At 43.1% G+C, this 22,500-nt stretch overlaps 1 protein-coding gene across 1 annotated transcript in view; it reads right to left on the reverse strand.

The window, feature by feature from the left end:
- The window catches only part of LOC143286354 (uncharacterized), a 41,545-nt gene that overhangs the window by 9,333 nt on the left and 9,712 nt on the right, over positions 1-22,500 (reverse strand). The window contains exons 8-20 of the mRNA XM_076593895.1: positions 21,787-21,960; positions 16,640-16,990; positions 14,477-14,608; positions 13,352-13,486; positions 12,258-12,389; positions 9,703-9,831; positions 8,797-8,960; positions 6,980-6,991; positions 6,498-6,540; positions 5,723-5,836; positions 3,884-4,015; positions 2,917-3,048; positions 759-887 (exon numbers count right to left, since the gene is read on the reverse strand). Of these exons, the coding sequence (XP_076450010.1) occupies positions 759-887; positions 2,917-3,048; positions 3,884-4,015; positions 5,723-5,836; positions 6,498-6,540; positions 6,980-6,991; positions 8,797-8,960; positions 9,703-9,831; positions 12,258-12,389; positions 13,352-13,486; positions 14,477-14,608; positions 16,640-16,990; positions 21,787-21,960 (1,779 nt within the window). The remainder of the gene's footprint in view (positions 1-758; positions 888-2,916; positions 3,049-3,883; positions 4,016-5,722; positions 5,837-6,497; positions 6,541-6,979; positions 6,992-8,796; positions 8,961-9,702; positions 9,832-12,257; positions 12,390-13,351; positions 13,487-14,476; positions 14,609-16,639; positions 16,991-21,786; positions 21,961-22,500) is intronic.

A 22,500-nucleotide genomic window follows, 5' to 3' on the forward strand; every position in this document is an offset into this window, starting at 1 on the left:
TTGTGGTAACGCTGTCACAGTGACAACAGTCCTTGTGGTAACGCTGTCACAGTGACAACAGTCTATGTGGTAGTCCTGTTACATGACAACAGTCCATATGGTAACCCTGACACAGTGACAACATTCTATATGGTAACCCTGACAATTAAAACAGACCATGTAGTAAGGTTGATATCAGTACATGTGGTAACCCAGTCAAAGTGACAACAGTCCGTGTGGTAACACTGTCACAGGACAACAGTCTACATGGTAACCCTGACACAGTTACAACAACCAGTGTGGTACCCCTGTATGTCACAGTGACATCTTGTTTGATAATCCTGTCATGTTGTAACGCTGTCATAGTGACTTTAACCCGTTTGCTAACCCTGCCACTGTGACAACAGTTGGTTACAAAGTGTATCATCATCTAGCGCTTATCTATGTGATGTCAGATTAACTAATGTTGTGCTGATATAACCACTATGCTACTAGTAGCATGATCAGAGTGACAAGAGTACATGTACTGGAAATGACTTATTTTGTCAGTCTGGTAGATATGACTGAGAGGTATGTGACGTATCTCGTTACTATCATGAGGTATCTCGTTCGGTTAAAAAAAACAACAACAAAAAACAACAACTGCCCACAGGTGCTCTACAACTCAGATATACACCTTGAACTGAGTCAGCAAGTATTCATTTCTATGTCTGTAGCTCCAGCTTTCTATTACATGCACTCATTTCCATTCTAAAATACCGGACAGGAAACTCACTCACCACAGGAACCGTCGAGTTTAGCAGTGTGGTTGCCGTCACACTGACACTCGCTGTAGCCAGCCTGGTCCACACACGCCATCCCTTCCCCACACTCCAACTCTGTGTTGCATCTTCGGCCGTGTTTTTGTCCTGTGCACAGTCAGTCAACCAGCCAGTAGTTCCTCAGGCCCAACACTTCACAGACTGGCACAAGCTTACAGTTGGGCCAACAGCAATCAGAGAGCTATTTTGTCAATGGTTTCCCCATTGCAATTGGAAATCATTTACAGCTTAGTCTTTTGTGAAGGACTGTCACTCTAAAACTAGGAAATAAAACTGCACTGGCTCTTAGTGCTGCAGCCGTGGGGGTCTAGTTGGCCTTTGGGAACCATCCCATCCTCAACTGTCCTTAAACCCTCTTGGCCGAGAGAGTGGGGATGTAATCTAGACAAGACACTCTCCACTATAATCATATTCGAGCCCAGGTAACCTCCTCTGCTGTTCTGATGGTCAGTCGGACACGACTGACTATCATACATGCAGTTTCTCAGTTCAGTTTCAGTTTCAGTAGCTCAAGGAGGCGTCACTGCGTTTGGACAAATCCATATACGCTACACCACATCTGCCAAGCAGATGCCTGACCAGCAGCGTAACCCAATGCGCTTAGTCAGGCCTTGAGGAAAAAAAAAGGTGAATAAATAATAGATAAGCTTACATAAATAAATAAATAAATGAATAAATAATAATTATGATATAATAAAAAGGTAGTAGTAATGATAATAAAAAAAATATTAATAAAATAAATAAATAAATAAACAAATAAATAAATAAATAAATAAGACAACAATGATGATAAATAAGCAAATAAATGTAAAACATGAAGACACACATTCACACATACACCCACACATGCATAACAGGTATGCACCAAACATGCAGTAGTTTCTCAGTCAAAAGTGAATCAGCAGTAGTTCCTCAAAGTCCTGTGTGTATATTCTGTACAGTCATAGCGAGGATGAGGAGGAGGAGTGTCATTTCAGTGTCCCGTCACTCATGCTGGCGACTGAAGACAAATAATATTTCTTCACATCTGAATGTTAACGTTGAAGACGTAGGAGAGGAGAGGGGATGAGTGATGAGTTAGAGGAAACCAGGTACATGGAGGGTGGAATAATATTAATAATGATAATAATGGTGTGTCCATCGAGATCGATGATGACCATCGTTGTCATCCAGCTGGGGGATGGGGGGAGGGTGGTGGTGGGGTGGGGGGGAGGATGCTCATGAATCTATCTGTGAATGCGCAGATGGCTGAATAGTCCAATCTGCGCACGAAATGTTCGCTGACAGTTGGGGCAGACAAAGACAGGCATATCATTGTCAGGGAGCTTGTTTGCCCGTGACTTTCTGGCCTGCCTCTTCTGAACAGCTGCAGCAGTCCTGTTGGCCTCGCACAACTTGGCGCCTTTGTGCACAGCAGCACGCCATTTGTCACGGTCCACTGCAGATTCCTCCCAGGAGTCAGGGTTGATATCAAACGCTTTCAGAGAGACTTTCAGAGTATCTCTGAAGCGCTTCTTCTGACCTCCGTGTGATCTCTTCCCTTGTTGCAGCTCGCAATGATAATAATAATGGATACTTATACAGCACACTATCCAGAAATCTGCTCGAGGTGCTTTACAAAAACGCTTTTGTTAACATAAAACATTACATCTATGTTACATAGACACACCAAAAAGTGACTACACACACACACACACACACACACACACACACTGCATACATACATTTTAACATACATGTGTATCTAACAGCTACCTTAACACATAAGCACACATAGGCAGGCACAAACTTACATAAACACACGCACACACAATACACATTCCTATACATGCATGTAGTTATGTACACATACATATGTATACACACATAGTCAAGCACAGCTAACGCAAAGGAAGTGGACCTGAAATCAAATATATGTATCTGAAACATTTACACTTGACATTGATATGTCATAAAAAGTTCTGTGCACATACGAATGGGCGCGTCGATGGCTGAACAGACAAACAAAATTAATATGAATCTGAGCCAGAAAATAAACAAAGTAAACAACAAACTGATGGATTACATCAATCAGTGGCTGAGCTGAACCAGCCCAAGTGTTGATGACCCAACTCACCACATGCTCCGTCCAGCCGTGGGACGTAGTTCTTGTTGCACGTGCACAGATGCTGTCCTTCGCTGTCCCTCTCACACTTCATGAAGTCCCCACAGTCCGTCAGCCTCTCGCACGTGCGCCCCACACCCAAACCTGTGTACAGCCATCAAGACTACTGTCTATGTATTGTATTGTATTGTATTGGTTTGCATTGACTTGCATTGTATTGTATTGTATTACATTTTCTTAAAACACATTTCTCTATGTGAATTTCGGTCTGCTCTACCCACAGAGAGCGACACGCATAGGTATACCAGTTTGTGAAATCACACACACACACACACACACATATGAGAATGCACACAAGCAGGCAATGTACTGTACTGTATTGTATTGTATTGTATTTGTACTGTATTGTACTGTGTTGTATTGTATTGTACTGTACTGTATTGTATTGTATTGTATTTGTACTGTATTGTACTGTATTGTATTACATTTTGTCAAAACAAATTTCTCGATGTGAAATTCGGTCTGCTCTACCCATGGAGAGCACAACGCGTTGGTATACCTGGTTGTGAAATCACATACACACACATGCGTATGAAAACGCACACAAGCAGACAAAGTATTGTATTGTATTGTATTGTATTGTATTGTATTGCATTGCATTGTATTGTATACTATTGTATTCTATTGTATTGTATTACATTTTGTCACAACAAATTTCTCTGTGAAACTCGGTCTGCTCTCCCCAGGGATAGCGATACACGTACCTGGTTGCATGACATACGCGCGCACACATACGTAAGAGAATGCACACACACACACACACACACACACACACACACACACACACACACACACACGCACACACACAGAGCCACACACGTACACACACACACACACACACACACACACACACACACACACAGACCACGCGCTAACACGCACATACCGACAAACAAACACACGTGTACGCACAACGTACCGCACACATGATCAGTCGTCCTGGCCGTGTAGCCAGACACGCACGTGCACGTTTCGTTTCCGGCGGGACCTGTGCACTCCATGTTTTCTCCGCAGTCTGCTTCCGCCACACAAGTGAGTCCGACCAGTTTCCCTGAAATGTGGCATAATATGTATGATTAGAACTCTATGGTCATTAACATTTTGTTTAATTTTAATTTTAATTTAATTTAATTTTATGTTTTTTTTAATTATTTTTTTGGTTATTTTTTTATTTCTTTTCTTTTCTTTTCTTTTATTATTTATTTATTTTTTCTCAAGGCCTGACTAAGCGCGTTGGGTTACGCTGCTGGTCAGGCATCTGCTTGGCAGATGTGGTGTAGCGTATATAGTGACGCCTCCTTGACCTGCTGATACTGATAGGCCTACTGATAACATTTTGTACCACACACCGTCCCTAGCAACTGGCACAATCACAATAACTGTACAGAATACACGATAATCAATGACATGGCATCTTTACACGTCCTGACAGAACCCCTGACAAATAGGTGCTTGAACCCCCTTCGCGCGTACACGTTCACAGAAGATCAAATACGCACGTTAAAGATCTTGTGATCCATGTCCGGTGGGTTATGGAAACAAGTACACGCCCGGCATGCACATCCCCGAAAACGGAGCACGGCTGTCTACATGTCGGGGTAAATAAACAAAAACGGTCATACACGTCAACTGTTACATGTCTGTCTGAGTGTGTATGTCTCTGTGTCTGAAACCTGATGGAATGACACAGGAAACGAATGATGAGCGCCCAATGGTAGCTGTCAGTCGGCTCTACCTAGGTAGGCAGACTGTTGTGCAAGTATCAGTATCAGTATCAGTGTCAGTAGCTCAAAGAGGCGTCATTGCGTTCGGACAAATCCATACACGCTACACCACATGTGCTAAGCAGATGCCTTAGCTAACGCGCTCAGTCAGACCTCGAAAAAAAAAAGAAAAAAAGAAGAAGAAAATGTTGTGCAAATGACCCCTTGTTTGTAAAGATCCGACCGAGGATAGGCGCTATATAAGTATCAATATCACCATCATTCATCATGATTACAAGGCATGATTAGAAGCTACGACAACGTCTCTGTCAGTTGGTGTGCTCAGAATGATTACAATTTCAATTTCAGTTTCAAGGAGCCTGCGGACAGATCCATCAACGCTACATCACACCTGCTGTTAAGGGAGAGAGAGCGAGAGAGAGAGAAAGAGAGAGACAAGAGACAGAGAGACAGAGGGAGACAAAGAGAGAGAGAGACACACACACACACAGATAGACAGTGAGACAGAGAGAGAGACAGAGAGAGGCACACACATAGAGATAGATAGATATATAGAGAGAGACAGACAGACAGAGAGGGAGACAGAGACAGAGAGAGACACACACACACAGACAGAGAGAGGGACATAAAGAGACACACACAGATATACACAGAGAGACAGAGAGAGGCACAAAGAGAGAGAGAGACAGAGACAGAGAGACACACACACACACATAGATACAGAGAGAGACAGAGAGAGACACAGAAAGAGAGAGAAAGAGACAGACAGACAGAGAGAGACACACACACACGGAGACAGAGAGAGAGAGAGAGACAGAGACACACACACAAAAAGAGAGACAGAGACAGAGAGAGGCACAGAGAGAGAGACAGAGACAGAGAGACAGAGACAGAGAGAGACACACACAGAGAGACACAGAGAGAGAGAGACAGAGAGAGACAGTGAGACACACACACACACACACACGACGACAACGACGACGATGATGAAAATGATGATGAAGCTGATGAAGACGACGACTATGCATGCTCACCGCATGATCTGTCAGACTTGAGGGCAGACTGCGAGTCACACATGCAGAAGCGGGCACACTCCATATTGTCACCACAGTCCTGGTTGGTGTCACAACGCTCTCCGAACTGCTTGCCTGGAACAAACACCGCCTCACCTTTTGACTTGCACGTTCAACACGAGATTCCAGTATCAGTATCAGTATCACACACACACACACACAAAAAAAAAAAACAACAACAAAAAACAAACAAAAACACTCTCGAACAGTACAGAAAGAAACAAAATAATTCAGGAAGCGACAGTATCCGAGAGCGCTGGTTCGAATCACGGCTCAGCCGCCGATATTTTCTTCCCCTCCACTTGACCTTGAATGATGGTCCGGACGCTAGTCATTCGGATGAGACGATAAACCGAGGTCCCATGTGCAGCATGCACTTAGCGCACGTAAAAGAACCCACGGCAACAAAATTTTCCTGGGAAAATTATGTAAAAAGAAAAAAAAAATCCAATTCTATAGGAAAAACAAATAAAACTGCACGCAGGGAAAAAAAAAAAAAAAAGAGAGAGAGAGAGAGAAAAGGGTGGCACTGTAGTGTAGCGAAGCGTTCTCCCTGGGGAGAGCAGCCCGAATTTCACACCGCAGAGAAATCTGTTGTGATAAAAAAAGAAATACAACTACTGAGTTATTGTGTTCAAAGTTCCTCCCCACCCACTAGAATGATACAGTAATAAACTAAGTTTGAATGTCTATGGAATGATCAGCAAGGTGGAATCACATCGTCACGGGAACACACCAAGGAAGAACACGGGAGCAAATCGTCGACTCGGGAACTCACACTGGAACACATCGACAACGACATATGGGAACACAACGACACCAACGACATATGGGAACACAACGACACCAACGACATATGGGAACACACCGACACCAACGACATATGGGAACACACCGACAACGACATATAGGAACACATCGACAACGACATATAGGAACACAACGACAACGACATATAGGAACACAACGACACCAACGACATATGGGAACACAACGACACCAACGACATATGGGAACACACCGACACCAACGACATATGGGAACACACCGACAACGACATATAGGAACACATCGACAACGACATATAGGAACACAACGACAACGACATATAGGAACACACCGACAACGACATATAGGAACACATCGACACCAACGACATGGGAACACACCGACAACGACATATGGGAACACAACGACACCAACGACATGAGAACCCACAATCAACGACACCTGAACACAGAAACATCGACACTGGAACACACACACAGTATAACACAGGAACACACCGACAGCGACACGGGAACACATCGGCAATGACACGGGAACACACTGACGATATTGAAACATACCGCCAACAACACAGGAACACACCAAAAACGACGCGTGGACACAGCGCAAACGGCACGTGAACACACCGACAACATCAACACGGGAACACACCGACAACACCAACACGGGAACACGCCGACAACACAACACTGGAACACGCCGACAACACCAACACGGGAACACACCGACAACACCAACACGGGAACACACCGACAACATCAACACTGGAACACACCGACAACATCAACACGGGAACACACCGACAACACCAACACGGGAACACACCGACAACACCAACACGGGAACACGCCGACAACACCAACACGGTAACACGCCGACAACATCAACACTGGTACACGCCGACAACATCAACACTGGAACACACCGACAACATCAACATGGGAACACACCGACAACATCAACACGGGAACACACCGACAACATCAACACGGGAACACACCGACAACATCAACATGGGAACACACCGAGAACACCAACACGGGAACACGCCGACAACATCAACACGGGAACACGCCGACAACATCAACACGGGAACACACCGACAACATCAACACGGGAACACACCGACAACACCAACACTGGAACACGCCGACAACATCAACACTGGAACACGCCGACAACACCAACACGGGAACACACCGACAACATCAACACTGGAACACACCGACAACATCAACATGGGAACACACCGACAACATCAACACGGGAACACACCGACAACACCAACACTGGAACACACCGACAACATCAACACGGGAACACGCCGACAACATCAACACGGGAACACGCCGACAACATCAACATGGGAACACACCGACAACAACACACAACAACGACACGGGAACGCACTGACGACACACACACACACACACACACACACACACACACACACACACACACACACACACAGGGCCAGTTACCACACGTGCTGTCCGATTTCCGCAGAAAGCCTTCAACGCAATGACAGAGGCGGCCGGCTCCAAACTTATCGTCACACACCATGTGTTCTGCACACTGACTTGTCCTGCTGCACGTGCCTCCCTCCACCTTCCCTGTCATGGCCATAATAATAATAATACATAATAACAATCATAGTAATAATAATAATAATAAATAGTAGTATTTATTTACTATAAAAAATATGTTGTTTGTTTTGTTGTTATTATTATTATTACTACTCTCATCATCATTATTATCATCATCATTTTCACACTGAAATGGCAATAGCAATACAAAGAACAGCATACCCCCAATCTAATCTCAATGATGCAAAAATAAACAATACGGAAGGAAAAGAATGGTGAGGGGGGCGGGGGGTAGTACATAACAAGATACAAACATAAATCGAAAATCATACACAAACACAGATACAGTAGAAATTAGGATACATACAAGTGCATATCAATATAAAAAACCTGTGCATACTCACACATGAACGCACTGCACACACACACACACACACACGCACGCACACACACACACAAACTCTCTCTCTCTCTCTCACACCCACCCACACGTTTGAACAGAAGCTGCACATTGCATGTGGATGGGGCTGATGACTAGATCTTCAGGTAGATGTTTGTTTATCACACTGGATTTGTTCAACGACACATGTACACAGTTTTGCATGGTCATCCCCTCCTTTCCCCTCCCCCAGCACCACTCCCCCCCCCCAACCCCCACACCCACACCCACACTACGATGCCAAAGAAACACTTGCCACAGGATCGGTCAGTCCTGGCTGCGTAACTGGCCACGCACGTGCAGACACTCTGGTTTCTATGGTTACCACAGGTCATGTGGTCACCGCAGTCCTCTGACGTCACACAGTCACCACCTTCCCCTGTCCCTGTGAGACGGTAACCATCATCATGTCATTGCATGCAACGACACAGTAAGTACCTTGTTACCACACACACACACACACGAACGCACACACACACAGTCACTACACACACACACACACACACACACACACACACACACGAATGCACACACACACACAGTCACTTCACACACACACACACACACACACACACACACACACACACACACACACACACACACAATCATTTTAGACACAGCCGCAAGCACAGAATCACTTCACACACACACACACACACACACACACACACACACACACACACACACACACACACTCGCACACACACACAAACACAATCATAAACACACACATACACCACACATATAAAGCATGAGAATACTTATTATCTCTAAAAGAAAAACATTATCTTCTCTCTCTCTCTCTCACTCACACACACGCACACACAAACACACACACACACACACACAAAGTATTCTAGTAAGTATGTATCTATTTCTTTTTCTTTTTCTATGTTTCTCTTCCTTTTTTCTTTTCTTTCTTATCTATATTTATAATTGTTTTATTTTTTTATTATCTAGATGGCTTGATGTAAAAACAAAAAAGAGCAGTTTTTGCTTATTCAATTACCATCTTGAAATCAAAAGGTTGACTTGATTTGACTTCACACACACACACACACACACACACACACACACACACACACACACAGAGAGAGAAATACACACGCACACATTTACAAACATACCACAGGTCTGACTACTGGTGACAATGGTCCCCTCCTCACACAGACACCTGGAGAATCCTGTCCACCCCTGACACGTCATTCGGTCAGCACAGGGCGAGAGGTCACTGCACGGCTGGTTCAGTCTGACACCTGTACACCACACGTACAGGTACATCAAGTGCCTCCACCTCAGCACTCGGCATAGTATATATCAGAGATGGCATAGTATATATTAGAGATGGCATGAGTTTGCAGCTGGGCCAAAAGCAAAGTGACAGCCGAATGGGTCTTTCGCGAAAGACTATGATTCTCAAATTTTGAGGAGGGGGAGGGATTTTGTTTAATGTCCCGTCACACATATTTGTATTGTATTTCTATTTCTTTTTATCACAACAGATTTCTCTCTGTGAAATTCTGGCTGTTCTCCCCAGGGAGAGCGCATCGCTACACTTCAGCGCCACCCATTTTTTTGGTATTTTTTCCTGCATGCAGTTTTTTTTTAATTTGTTTTTCCTATCGAAGTGGATTTTTCTACAGAATTTTGCCAGGAACAACCTTTTCGTTGCCGTGGGTTCTTTTACGTGCGCTAAGTGCATACTGCACACGGGACCTCGGTTTATCGTCATCCGAATCACTAGCGTCCAGACCACCACTGAAGGTCTAGTGGAGGGGGAGTAGAATATCGGCGGCTCAACGGTGATTCGAACCAGTGCGCTCAGATTCTCTCGCTTCCTAGGCGGACGCGTTACCCCTAGGCTATCACTCCACACAGTGACTGAAGACATTTTGTTAAAGTATCAATGTGCACATTTGAGTATTATCGTTTAGAAGAGGAGGGTGATGTGGATGAATAGTGAGTTAGTGTAAACCGGGTATACTGGGCTTGAATTTTGAAACAAAATATCTACCCCCGAAAGCGGAGTATGGCTGCCTACATGGCGGGGTAAAAACTAAAAACGGTCATACACGTAAAAGCCCACTCGTGTTCATACGAGTGAACGTGGGAGTTGCAGCCCATGAACGTAGAAGAAGAAGAAGAAGAAGAAGAAGAAGAAGAAGAAGAAGAAGAAGAAGAAGAAGAAACAAATATCTAAATACAGTTACAGAAAAATACTTAATGGACTTCGTAAAAGAGAAGTTGCTAATTTAACGAGCGAAATCACTGACAATGAATACAAAAAGTAAAAAAAACATGAACGTTCTCAGTCACTTGTGATGACACATATTGCGTGCAGGTAAGGCTTCATCAAATCAGAGTCTAAAATCAATGTACACATACACCACATGTTACAGGCTGACCACATTATAGCAATCTGCATGGACAACACTCGGCTTATTCTATATCCGAGACCGGCATAAACTTAAAGTTGGGCCACCACCAATGTAAGAGCTGTATGATTAATAGTTTTCCCCCCATCACAATCTGAATTCGTTTACAACTTAGTCTTTCGGAAAAGACCATGATTCTCTAATTAGGAGGCATGACTACACTAGCTCTTAGTGCTGCAGACTTAGTGGCTTGTTGGCATTTTAGGAACCATACCAACGCTGACTGTCCTAAAGCCCTCTTGGCCAAGAGAGAGAGGATGTAACTTGGGCAAGACTCTGCAGATAGCGAGGACAACAGGTGACTCTTCAGTTGTTCTGATTGTCAGTTTCAGTTTCAGTAGCTCAAGGAGGCGTCACTGCGTTCGGACAAATCCATATACGCTACACCACATCTGCCAAGTAGATGCCTGACCAGCAGCGTAACCCAACGCGCTTAGTCAGGCCTTGAGAAAAAAAAGATAAGTAAATAAATAATAATTATGATATTAAAAAAAATAATTTAAAAAAATAAAATAAAAATAAAAAAAAACATCCAAAGTCACTGACTGTCCTCCTGGCTAAGTTATGTGTATTCCAAGGGGAGAAAATGAGTTTGGGCAAAGGACCAAAATCACCCCCCACCCCCACCCCCCCTCCGACCCACACTCCATTGCGGGGCGTGTATTTACGCTACTCTGTCAGTGTTAGGATACCCGTTCATTTAAAACGAATACTCTTCCCCACCCCACCCCAAGAAAACCAAGCCGATCAGAAAAATAACACACTGTGTGTAAATAACTGTGTGTGTGTGTGTGTGTGTGTGTGTGTGTGCGTATGTGTGTGTGTGTGTGCGTGTGTGTGTGTGTGTGTGTGTGTGTGTGTGTGTGTGTGTGTGTGTGTGTGCGTGCCCGCCCAACCTTCAGTTCCGTTATTTTGGAAGCATTCATTCCTTTCTGTCCAGATGAATTTTGTGGTGAGTTTGGAAAAGGTGCGTGCATGCGTGCGTGTGTGTGTGTGTGTGCGCGCGTCTGTGTGTGCGCGCGTGTCAGCGTGAGCCTACACGTGTGTTTCTGTGTGTGCGCGTGCGCGGCAGCTGTGCGTTCTTGTGTGTGTGTGTGTGTATGTATGTAAGTGAGTGTGCGTGTGTGCGTGCTTGCGCGCATGTATATGTGTGTGTGTGCGTATGCGTACGTCAGCAAGAAGAAAATGACGTAATTAACCAAACACTAAGCAAACACAGTACGACAAACAGCATCTCAGAGACTCACCGCAAGCTCCATCCACCCTGGCCACTAGGGTCTGGTTGCACGTGCAGACTGTGGTGACGTCACCATCCCCTGTGCACGTCATGTCTGTGGCACAGTCCTGGGTCATGCTGCACGGCTTGCCGGCTTGCAGGGCTGCACAGGGGCACAGTCATGTTTCAGTCAGTCGGCGAGAACCTGACTGATTTAGTTCTTTCCAGTTTGAACATTTGTATTTGTATTTTCTTCTTTTTTTTTTTTTTAATCACAACAGATTTCTCTGTGTGAAATTCTAGCTGCTCTCCCCAGGGAGAGTGCGTCGCTACACTGCAGCGCTAACAATTTTTTGTGTGTTTTTTCCTGCGTGCAGTTTTATTTGTTTTTCCCACCGAAGTGGATTTTTCTACAGAATTTTGCCAGGAACAACCCTTTTGTTGCCGTGGGTTCTTTTACCTGCTCTAAGTGCATGCTGCACGCGGGACCTCGGTTTATCGTCTCATCCGAATGACTAGCGTCCAGACCATCACTCAAGGTCTAGTGGGGGGGAAGAAAAAAAAAAAACGGCGACTGAGCCGTCATTCGAACCAGCGCGCTTTGATTCTCTCGCTTCCTCGGCGGACGCGTTACCCTTAGGCCATCCATCACTCCACCTGATTTTATTATCAAAAGCAAGTAAAGGCATTGCAAACACATAGAGCAGCAACAAGCTGGAGCTCACGGTGTGCTCGGGAAAAAAACAACTGCTCATGCACACAGTGAACACATAACACAGCAGCAGTATTTTAAACAACATCAGTTCATTGATTTCATTCATTCGGCCATTTCTTCATTTGATCCAGTAACTGTTTATTCTCACGATGGGGCAAAAGTACGAACTGTTGCTAGATATGATAACTATTGATTTTGAGGTCTGCATGTCCTTCTATATGTATATAAAATTATATGATATTTTCCACACATATAATATCGTTCCAGTAAGGCTACTGCTCTGCATTAAAGAGATGTGAGATGTGAACTATCACGTACCCCCCCCCCCACCCCTCCCCATCCCCCAACTATCTGCAGTACGCTAATTGATACTAAAGAGACCATCACTGAGTTAACCCCGACGGACGTACCACAGGTGCCATCGTGAACCCTAAGGGTTCCCTCCACACAGACACAGCTGAAGAGAGAGTCGCCTCCCTGCACACAGTCCATGTTGTCGGCACACTCCGCTCTGTTGGGGTCACAGCGCCTCCCTTCTATTTTACCTGTAGTCGGCAATAACACACACGTCATGATTATATTATCTTTAGTAAGTCTGTTTTACCTGATGTCAGCAATAACACACACCTTATGGCGACATCTTTAGCAAGTCTATTTTATCTTAAGTCCGCAATGATATAAATATTATAATGGCATCTTTAGTAAGTCTGTTTACCAAAGACCGCAACAATACACGTTTACATAATTTATATAATAGCTATTTTACCTGTGGCTAGCAATAATACACACGTCATTAGTAAGTCAGTTTTACCAGAAGTCGAATAATACACACGTCATTAGTAAGTCAGCTTTACCAGAAGTCGAATAATACACACGTCATTAGTAAGTCAGCTTTACCAGAAGTCGGCAGTGATGCACACGTTAAGATTACATCTTTTGTGAGTCTGCTTTACCTCAAGTTAGCAATAACACGCATGTTATGGTGACATCATTAGCAAGTCTGTTAAACCTGAAATCCGCAATAATACACACGGGACGATTACATGATTTATTGAATAACTGTTTTACCTGAAGTCCGCAATAATACACACCTTATAACCACGTCTTTTTAAAGTCGGTTGTACCTGAATTTAGCAAGAACACACACGTTATGACCATGTCTTTTATAAGTCGGTTTTACCTAGATTTAGCAATAATACACACGTCATGATTACATCTTTATTGAGTCCACAGGCGTCTTCCACAATCACAAACATATATCATATGTCACATATTCAAGGGATATGGATGTATATGAGTAGCCTATAATACCTATCGTTTTAAGTATCTATATCACTGTTATAATTTCACTTAATCGTGGAAACTGAATAATATAACAGTCTTCCCATGCGCATAGAAGATGCCAACACAATCATAAGACACAGAAAGATGGCAACACAATAGCAAAGGAATTAGAAGAAAAAAAGAAGAAAAAACAACAGCAGCCAGATGATTCAGTACCTCCAGTGTCCATGAGGCTGGACACGAAAACTCACCACACGATTGGTCTTTCTTTGCCACGTGACCGGCCATGCAGAAACATGTCTGGTTCCCTGATTGGCTGAGAGCACAGCCCATGTGATCACCACAGTCCTCGCGGGACGTGCAGGCTCCTCCCACCTTGACACCTTTACACGCGTGATTGACAGTGGTATGTGTCAAACATTTAGTCCATCAGCCAGAAGGTTAATCGGTACCACTCATAGTGGCAAGTGTTATCATATATTTTTGGAATCGTCTTTGTTCCTAGATGTCAGAAAATCATGATAATGTTGTGAACGTGGCAGCTTTCTGCCTGTTATCACGTGATTTCTAACCCCACCCTACCGCGTCGAGAACGCACACCGTGATCAAGCTCTGTACTCCCAGAGCCTAAACCATTGAAGATAGAAAAACCATTATTGAACAAAAAAGATGTATAATAGCATGCTAAACAACTTTTGTTCTTATAAGTATATCAAATTATTATTTGTTCGTGAAATGCAGTGGCGTTTTGAGGATTTCATGTCATATTCACACAAAATTCGGCATGTCGTCTTCTGTCAAAGGTAAATCGTTAGATATAGGAAGACACTTTATGAAGCAAAAGGAAGTGCATGGGACTTGTGAACAACTTTTATTCTCATAACACTATCAAAATGTTGATCGTTTTGGAAAAGTAATCACTTTTGTGAGTGTCATCAAAGATTACGCAACACGACAAAATTTTCAGTTTGTGTTCTGCTCTGCCTAAATGTTTGCAAAGAAAAAAGTACTACTCAACAAGAAGATGTAGAATAGCACGCAAAACATCTTTTGTTCTTATACATATATCAAAATATTATTTTGTTCATGAAATGTAGTGCCGTTTTGAGGATTTCATGACAAAATTCACACAAAATGCGGCACTTCGTCTTTTGTAAAGGCTACCTAGTAAGATATAGGAAGACATATTTAGAAGCAAAACGAAGCGTAAGGGACGTGTGAACAACTTTTATTCTCATAAAACTATAAAAATGTTAATCGTTTCGGAAAAATCATGGCTTTTGTGAGTTTCATCAAAAATTACACAACACGACAAAATGCCCAGTTTGTCCAAGTCGGTGTAATGCTCTGTCTAAATGGTTGTAGATGTAAATATACAGGTAACTGCTAAACAACCAGATGAAGAATAACACGCTAAAGAAAATTTGAGCAGAAATAGATGAAAGTCAAATTAAAAGATATTGCATTTTGACCATGGGCACACATGCAAACTGGGGGAGGAGCAAAACAGAGACAATACTTGAAGACCTAAATCTATTAAAGGTAAATCAAACAGCAACCCTTGTTTTTATCATTTGATATGTGAAATTATCACATATTCTTATGATATAGGGATTAATATAAAGAAAGTAAAATCTATATTTTTCCTGTGTTTGTGTCTGTTTCAGACGGCGTCAGAGGGCAGTACTGACCACCAGAAGTACTTCTGATTGATAAGGATCCAGTACCATAATGGCAGAAGCTCCGCCTGAAGGAAGACCCGGATTAAAGTCTTCAGCTGACCAGTGTATCATCCACTAACAGACTTACAAATGTGATATGAAAATGAGTCTGATTTCTCCAAATTCATTCCAATCATGGGCAACTTTGCTTGAAGCGGCTGAAATAAGGAATCATGCACCTGTGCTGGATGCTGCCAAGACGGTAGTTGGTATGGAAGTACCACAAATAAAATGCCATAGGTACTGCAGAACTGTCTTCACTATGAAACATACTTTGAACAGCCTGAAAAGAAAAGCAGAGGAACCAGTTCAACCACGTGAGGAAGCTTCGCAGACAAAGCGGAAAAGTCGAGGACCATCTTCTACTTCGAGGGTTCTTCCAAAACAATGTATATTTTGTGAAAAGTCTTCGAAGTATTTGAAAAATTACAACACAAGAGAACAGTTCATACAGGCAAAAGAACTTCGTGTGGATAAAACATTACGTGACATTGCTCCTGGGAAGAATCACTCTCTTGTTGATGGAATCTGCTATCTTTTGAAGACACAGTGCTGTGTCGTTCTCTTCAAGCTGTTCATATGATACTCCATGTCCTAGCCTGTTCAACGTTCTGATCAGCTACACGTTTCAAGTAAGACTTTTCAGACCATATTACAAAAGGATGTGTTTTGGAGTCTTCTGTTGCCCATTACTTACAGCAAACACAATGTCTTGGTTAAACGAGTCGATGAGGATTCGATTCCTGGTTGATGTGTTCTCGTTGTTTGGATCACCAGTAATGAGTGCCAGACGGAAGCGTTTCAGATCAGCGGGTCCAACAGATTCCATTGTGTCCAAATCTGAGGGGTTGATGGGCCATGGTGACTTGTTCTGCGAATTTTTCACTGCTTGTCGAAGATGCAGAGATGCTTTATCCAACACTTTGTCAATCGATGAGCTGTCTGATTTCCACAAGGCCAGCTGTATTTTGAGTGCCTGATACATTCGGCCAAGTTCGTGGGGACTGAGAGTGACTGGCATCACTAAAATCTTTCCATTTTCATCTGGAAACATAAACAGCTCCTCACTAAATCTAATCTCAAGCTTTCTACGGATGTGTCTAGTTGTGGAATCTTTGACGTCTTTGATACCATTCACTGACATGAACATCTTCAACTTCTCAGTAAGAGACACTAGAGGAATGACGTCTGGCTGTGCCATTAGTTCTTTGATGTGCTTGAAAAGCAAGGCATACGATGCATCTTCTGCGTTCTGATACGTCCTTTCTTTGTCATCTGGCATTTCCTCATCAGCCTCTTTCTGAGTTGGCAATCTGTCTTTACATGTTTCTTTAGTGTATAATCTGTAGCATGTCCGACGGTATTGTGCCTCAGCTCTGTTTGTCACTGCAGTTATTTTGGTGTCACATTTCACATTTTTTTCACAGCAATGTCACGTAGTGTTTTATCCACACGAAGTTCTTTTGCCTGTATTAACTGTTCTCTTGTGCTGGATTTTTTCAAATACTTCGAAGACTTTTCACAAAATATACATTGTTTTGGAAGAACCCTCGAAGTAGAAGATGGTCCTCGACTTTGCCGCTTTGTCTGCGAAGCTTCCTCACGTGGTTGAACTGGTTCCTCTGCTTTTCTTTTCAGGCTGTTCAAAGTATGTTTCATAGTGAAGACAGTTCTGCAGTACCTAGGGCATTTTATTTTTGGTACTTCCATACCAACTACCGTCTTGGCAGCATCCAGCACAGGTACATGATTCCTTATTTTAGCCGCTTCAAGCAAAGTTTCCCATGACTGGAATGTATTTGGAGAAATCAGAGACTCATTTTCATCCCATTTGTAAGTCTGTTGGTGGATGATACACTGGTCAGCTGAAGACTTTAATCCGGGTCTTCCTTCAGGCGGAGCTTCTGCCATTATGGTACTGGATCCTTATCAATCAGAAGTACTTCTGGTGGTCAGTACTGCCCTCTGACACCGTCTGAAACAGACACAAACACAGGAAAAATATAGACTTTACTTTCTTTATGTTAATCCCTATATCATAAGAATATGTGATAATTTCACATATCAAATGATAAAAACAAAGGTTGCTGTTTGATTTACTTTTAACAGATTTAGTTCTTCAAGTATTGTCTCTAAACCTGCATGTTTTGCCCCTCCCCCAGTTTGCATGTGTGCCCATGGTCAAAATGCAATATCTTTTATTTTGACTTTCGTCTATTTCTGCTCAAATTTTCTTTAGCGTGTTATTCTTCATCTGGTTGTTTAGCAGTTACCTGTATATTTACATCTACAACCATTTAGGCAGAGCATTACACCGACTTGGACAAACTGAGCATTTTGTCGTGTTGCGTAATTTTTGATGAAACTCACAAAAGCCATGATTTTTCCGAAACGATTAACATTTTTATAGTTTTATGAGAATAAAAGTTGTTCACACATCCCTTACGCTTCGTTTTGTTTCTAAATATGTCTTCCTATATCTTACTAGGTAGCCTTTACAAAAGACGAAGTGCCGCATTTTGTGTGAATTTTGTCATGAAATCCTCAAAATGGCACTACATTTCATGAACGAAATAATATTTTGATATATGTATAAGAACAAAAGTTGTTTTGCGTGCTATTCTACATCTTCTTGTTTAGTAGTACTTTTTTCTTTGCAACCATTTAGGCAGAGCAGAACACAAACTGAAATTATTTTCGTGTTGCGTAATCTTTGATGACACTCACAAAAGTGATTACTTTTCCAAAACGATCAACATTTTGATAGTGTTATGAGAATAAAAGTTGTTCACAAGTCCCATGCACTTCCTTTTGCTTCATAAAGTGTCTTCCTATATCTAACGATTTACCTTTGACAGAAGACGACATGCCGAATTTTGTGTGAATATGACATGAAATCCTCAAAACGCCACTACATTTCACGAACAAATAATAATTTAATATACTTATAAGAACAAAAGTTGTTTAGCATGCTATTATACATCTTTTTTGTTCAATAATGGTTTTTCTATCTTCAATGGTATAGGCTCTGGGAGAACAGGGCTTGATCACGGTGCGCGTTCTCGACGCGGTAGGGTGGGGTTAGAAATCACGTGATAACAGGCAGAAAGCTGCCACGTTCACAACATTATCATGATTTTCTGACATCTAGGGACATCGACGATTCCAAAAATATATGATAACATTTGCCACTATGAGTGGTACCGACACCCTTAATTTGAGGGGCTGGCTGAAGGACTAATTGCGGTTGACAGTGATATGTGTCAAACTGTGTGATTGACAGTGATATGGGTCAAACAATGTGATTGAGAGTGATACGTGTCAGACATATTCCATAATGGACATTACAATTCAGCAACACAGATGATTGATAGTGGTGTGTGTCAAGTAGACATGTTCCATAATGGAACATTATTTGTATTTGTATTTGTATTTCTTTTTATCACAACAGATTTCTCTCTGTGAAATTCGGGGTGCTCTCCCCAGGGAGAGCGCGTCGCTACACTACAGCGCCACCCATTATTTTGTATTTTTTCCTGCGTGCAGTTTTATTTGTTTTTCCTATCGAAGTGGATTTTTCTACAGAATTTCGCCAGGAACAACCCTTTTGTTGTCGTGGGTTATTTTACGTGCGCTAAGAGCATGCTGCACACGGGACCTCGGTTTATCATCTCATCCGAATGACTAGCATCCAGACCACCACTCAAGGTCTAGTGGAGGGGGATAAAATATCAGCGGCTGAGCCGTGATTCGAACCAGTGCGCTCAGATTCTCTCGCTTCCTAGACGGACGCGTTACCTCTAGGCCATCACTCCACTATGCTGATGCCTACAAATAGTTAGCTGACAGAGATGTGTGTCAAATAGATATGTTCCATAATGAACATTATATTTCGACACCTTGACGCCTACGCACAGGTGATTGACAGTGATGTGTGTCAAACACATGTTCCATAATGGACATTATATTTCAATATACTGACGCCTACAAATAGTTAACTAACATAGATGTGTGTCAAATAGATATGTTCCATAATGGACATTATATTTCAGTATGCTGACGCCTACAAACAGTTAACTGACAGGGATGTGTGTGTCAGATAGATATGTTCCATAATGGACATTATATTTCAACACCTTGACGCCTGCACACAGGTGATTGACAGTGATGTGTGTCAAACAGACATGTTCCATAACGGAGATTGTATTTCGATACCGTGACGCATACATAGAGGTTATTGACAGAGATGTGTGTCAAATAGATATATTCCATACTGCACATATATTTCAGCAACCTGGACTGTAAACCTCATTGTCACCACACTGGCGAACAAAAAGAAAAGAAAAAGACACAAGTCACCCACCCATACTACCAATCTGGTTCAGTTCATCGGTATTACTTTACATCTGTTAGCTGTTGGAGATATCAGAAGAGACTATTTTTAAAATGACATTTTCAGATATATGCATACCATTCAGTGGCCCATTTTTTCTCACTTTGTCACACAAATCTTTTTGTCTTCATGTACAATGACAAGTCAGTGTCACAGCATTTGTAAAAAAAATCTGACCGTGAAGAAGCAGCTGCAGTATCACCGTTGCATGGGTCATATAATCCTGACAGCTAACAGGGTTGGGAAATCAACTGGTAGTTCTATCAACCAACCAACCAACCACTTATTTAGCTATCCATCCACTTGACCGATCATTCACAAATAATTCAAGCACAGGCACTTGATTAAGCTGTAAACTATCGACTATTCAAATGATCCTACAATCTATCACCATTAATCAACCAAACTAAATCAAACAATCAGTAAATTCATCGACAACTGGCGGAAATAAGTAAGCAGGTCAGTCAGTTATCAAATTCTAGTCAACCAACCCAAATGTCAGTCATTCAATCAACCATTCAATCGACCAATCGCAATGCTGTTTTTTTTTTTTCAGCCAGGCAGGCCTATACATCGTGACACCCATTGACCAAAAAGAGGGTCAGTCGGTGAAACAATCAAAGAATCAACTTCACACTCGGCCACCCTCATCACAGCACCATTCAACCCCCACACCCCCTCTTCCCTCCCACCAAAAAACAACAACAACAACAAAAAACAACAGCAACAACAACAAAACAACAACATAAAAACTCCACACCACCATACATCCCAATCAACTACACCACCACCAGTCAACCACCCCACCTCTCTGGCTCATCAACCAACCTATTCCGTCATCAATCAGCCACGCCATAACCCATCGACCAATCCACCAAAGCACCCTCAAAGCAGCCACCCCGCCACCTAACCAACAAACCACCCACCACCTAACCAACAAACCACCCACCACCTAACCAACAAACCACCCCACCACCCAACCAAATAAACACCGCACCACCTAGCCAACCAACCACTCCACCACATAACCAACAAACCACCCCACCACCTGGCCAATAAACCACCCCACCACCCAACCAAAAAACTAACCCACCACCTAACCAGCAAACCACCCTGCCGCCTAACCAACAAACCACCCTACCACCTAACCAACTACCCCATCACCTAACCAACCACCCCACCACCCAACCAACAAATCACCCCACCACCTAACCAATAAACCACCTAGCTGACCACCCCACAACCCGACCGACTACTCCACTACCTAACCAATCACCCAACCAACCACGCCCACCTTCTACCAGGCCAACACCACCACCAAACCAAGCACCACCCCACCACCCAACTTGGTGTGCCCAGCGGCCACTTAACCCCACCACGCACCCCCCCTCACCCCCCCACCCCTCCGCCACCTCCCCCCGCCTACACACACACAACCCATCCTGACACCCCCATCCCCGAGTCAGGGACAGGAGGTGAGGAAACTTGCCACAGAATCCGTCCTCCCGAGGTTGAAAGGCAGCGTCACAGACACATTTGCTGACGTCATCATGTGACCCACTGCACGTCATACCGGGTCCACACTCCTCGGAAGACGAACAACTGCTGCCTCTGATTCGCCCTGCCAGTGGGGAAAAAAAAGCAACCCAAAACAGGGACACGTGATTTCAGTCCGGGGTTGGTGAGGCTCAGGGATTTTGGCACCAAAAACTATTCATGTGGCTAAAACCTGCATAAAAATTTGAAGTGGAAAAGCAATGGGTGGAGTGACAATAACAGAACAGCAAATAAAACAAAATATAGGATATAGGTGGGTGGTTAATAACCAGAGATCTGGTGACAATGAAACACAGAGAATACAGACGGTTGGTTAATAACCAGACATCTGGTGACAATTAAACACAGAGAATATAGACGGGTGGCTAATAACCAGACATCTGGTGACAATGAAACACAGAGAATATAGACGGGTGGTTAATAACCAGACATCTGGTGACAATGAAACACAGAGAATATAGACGGGTGGTTAATAACCAGACATCTGGTGACAATTAAACAGAGAATATAGACGGCTGGTTAATAACCAGACATCTGGTAACCATGAGACACAGAGAATATAGACGGGTGGTTAATAACCAGACATCTGGTGACAATGAAACAC

This window comes from Babylonia areolata, chromosome 10 (genome assembly GCF_041734735.1).
Source record: "Babylonia areolata isolate BAREFJ2019XMU chromosome 10, ASM4173473v1, whole genome shotgun sequence".
Taxonomy (NCBI): Eukaryota; Metazoa; Mollusca; class Gastropoda; order Neogastropoda; family Buccinidae; genus Babylonia; species Babylonia areolata.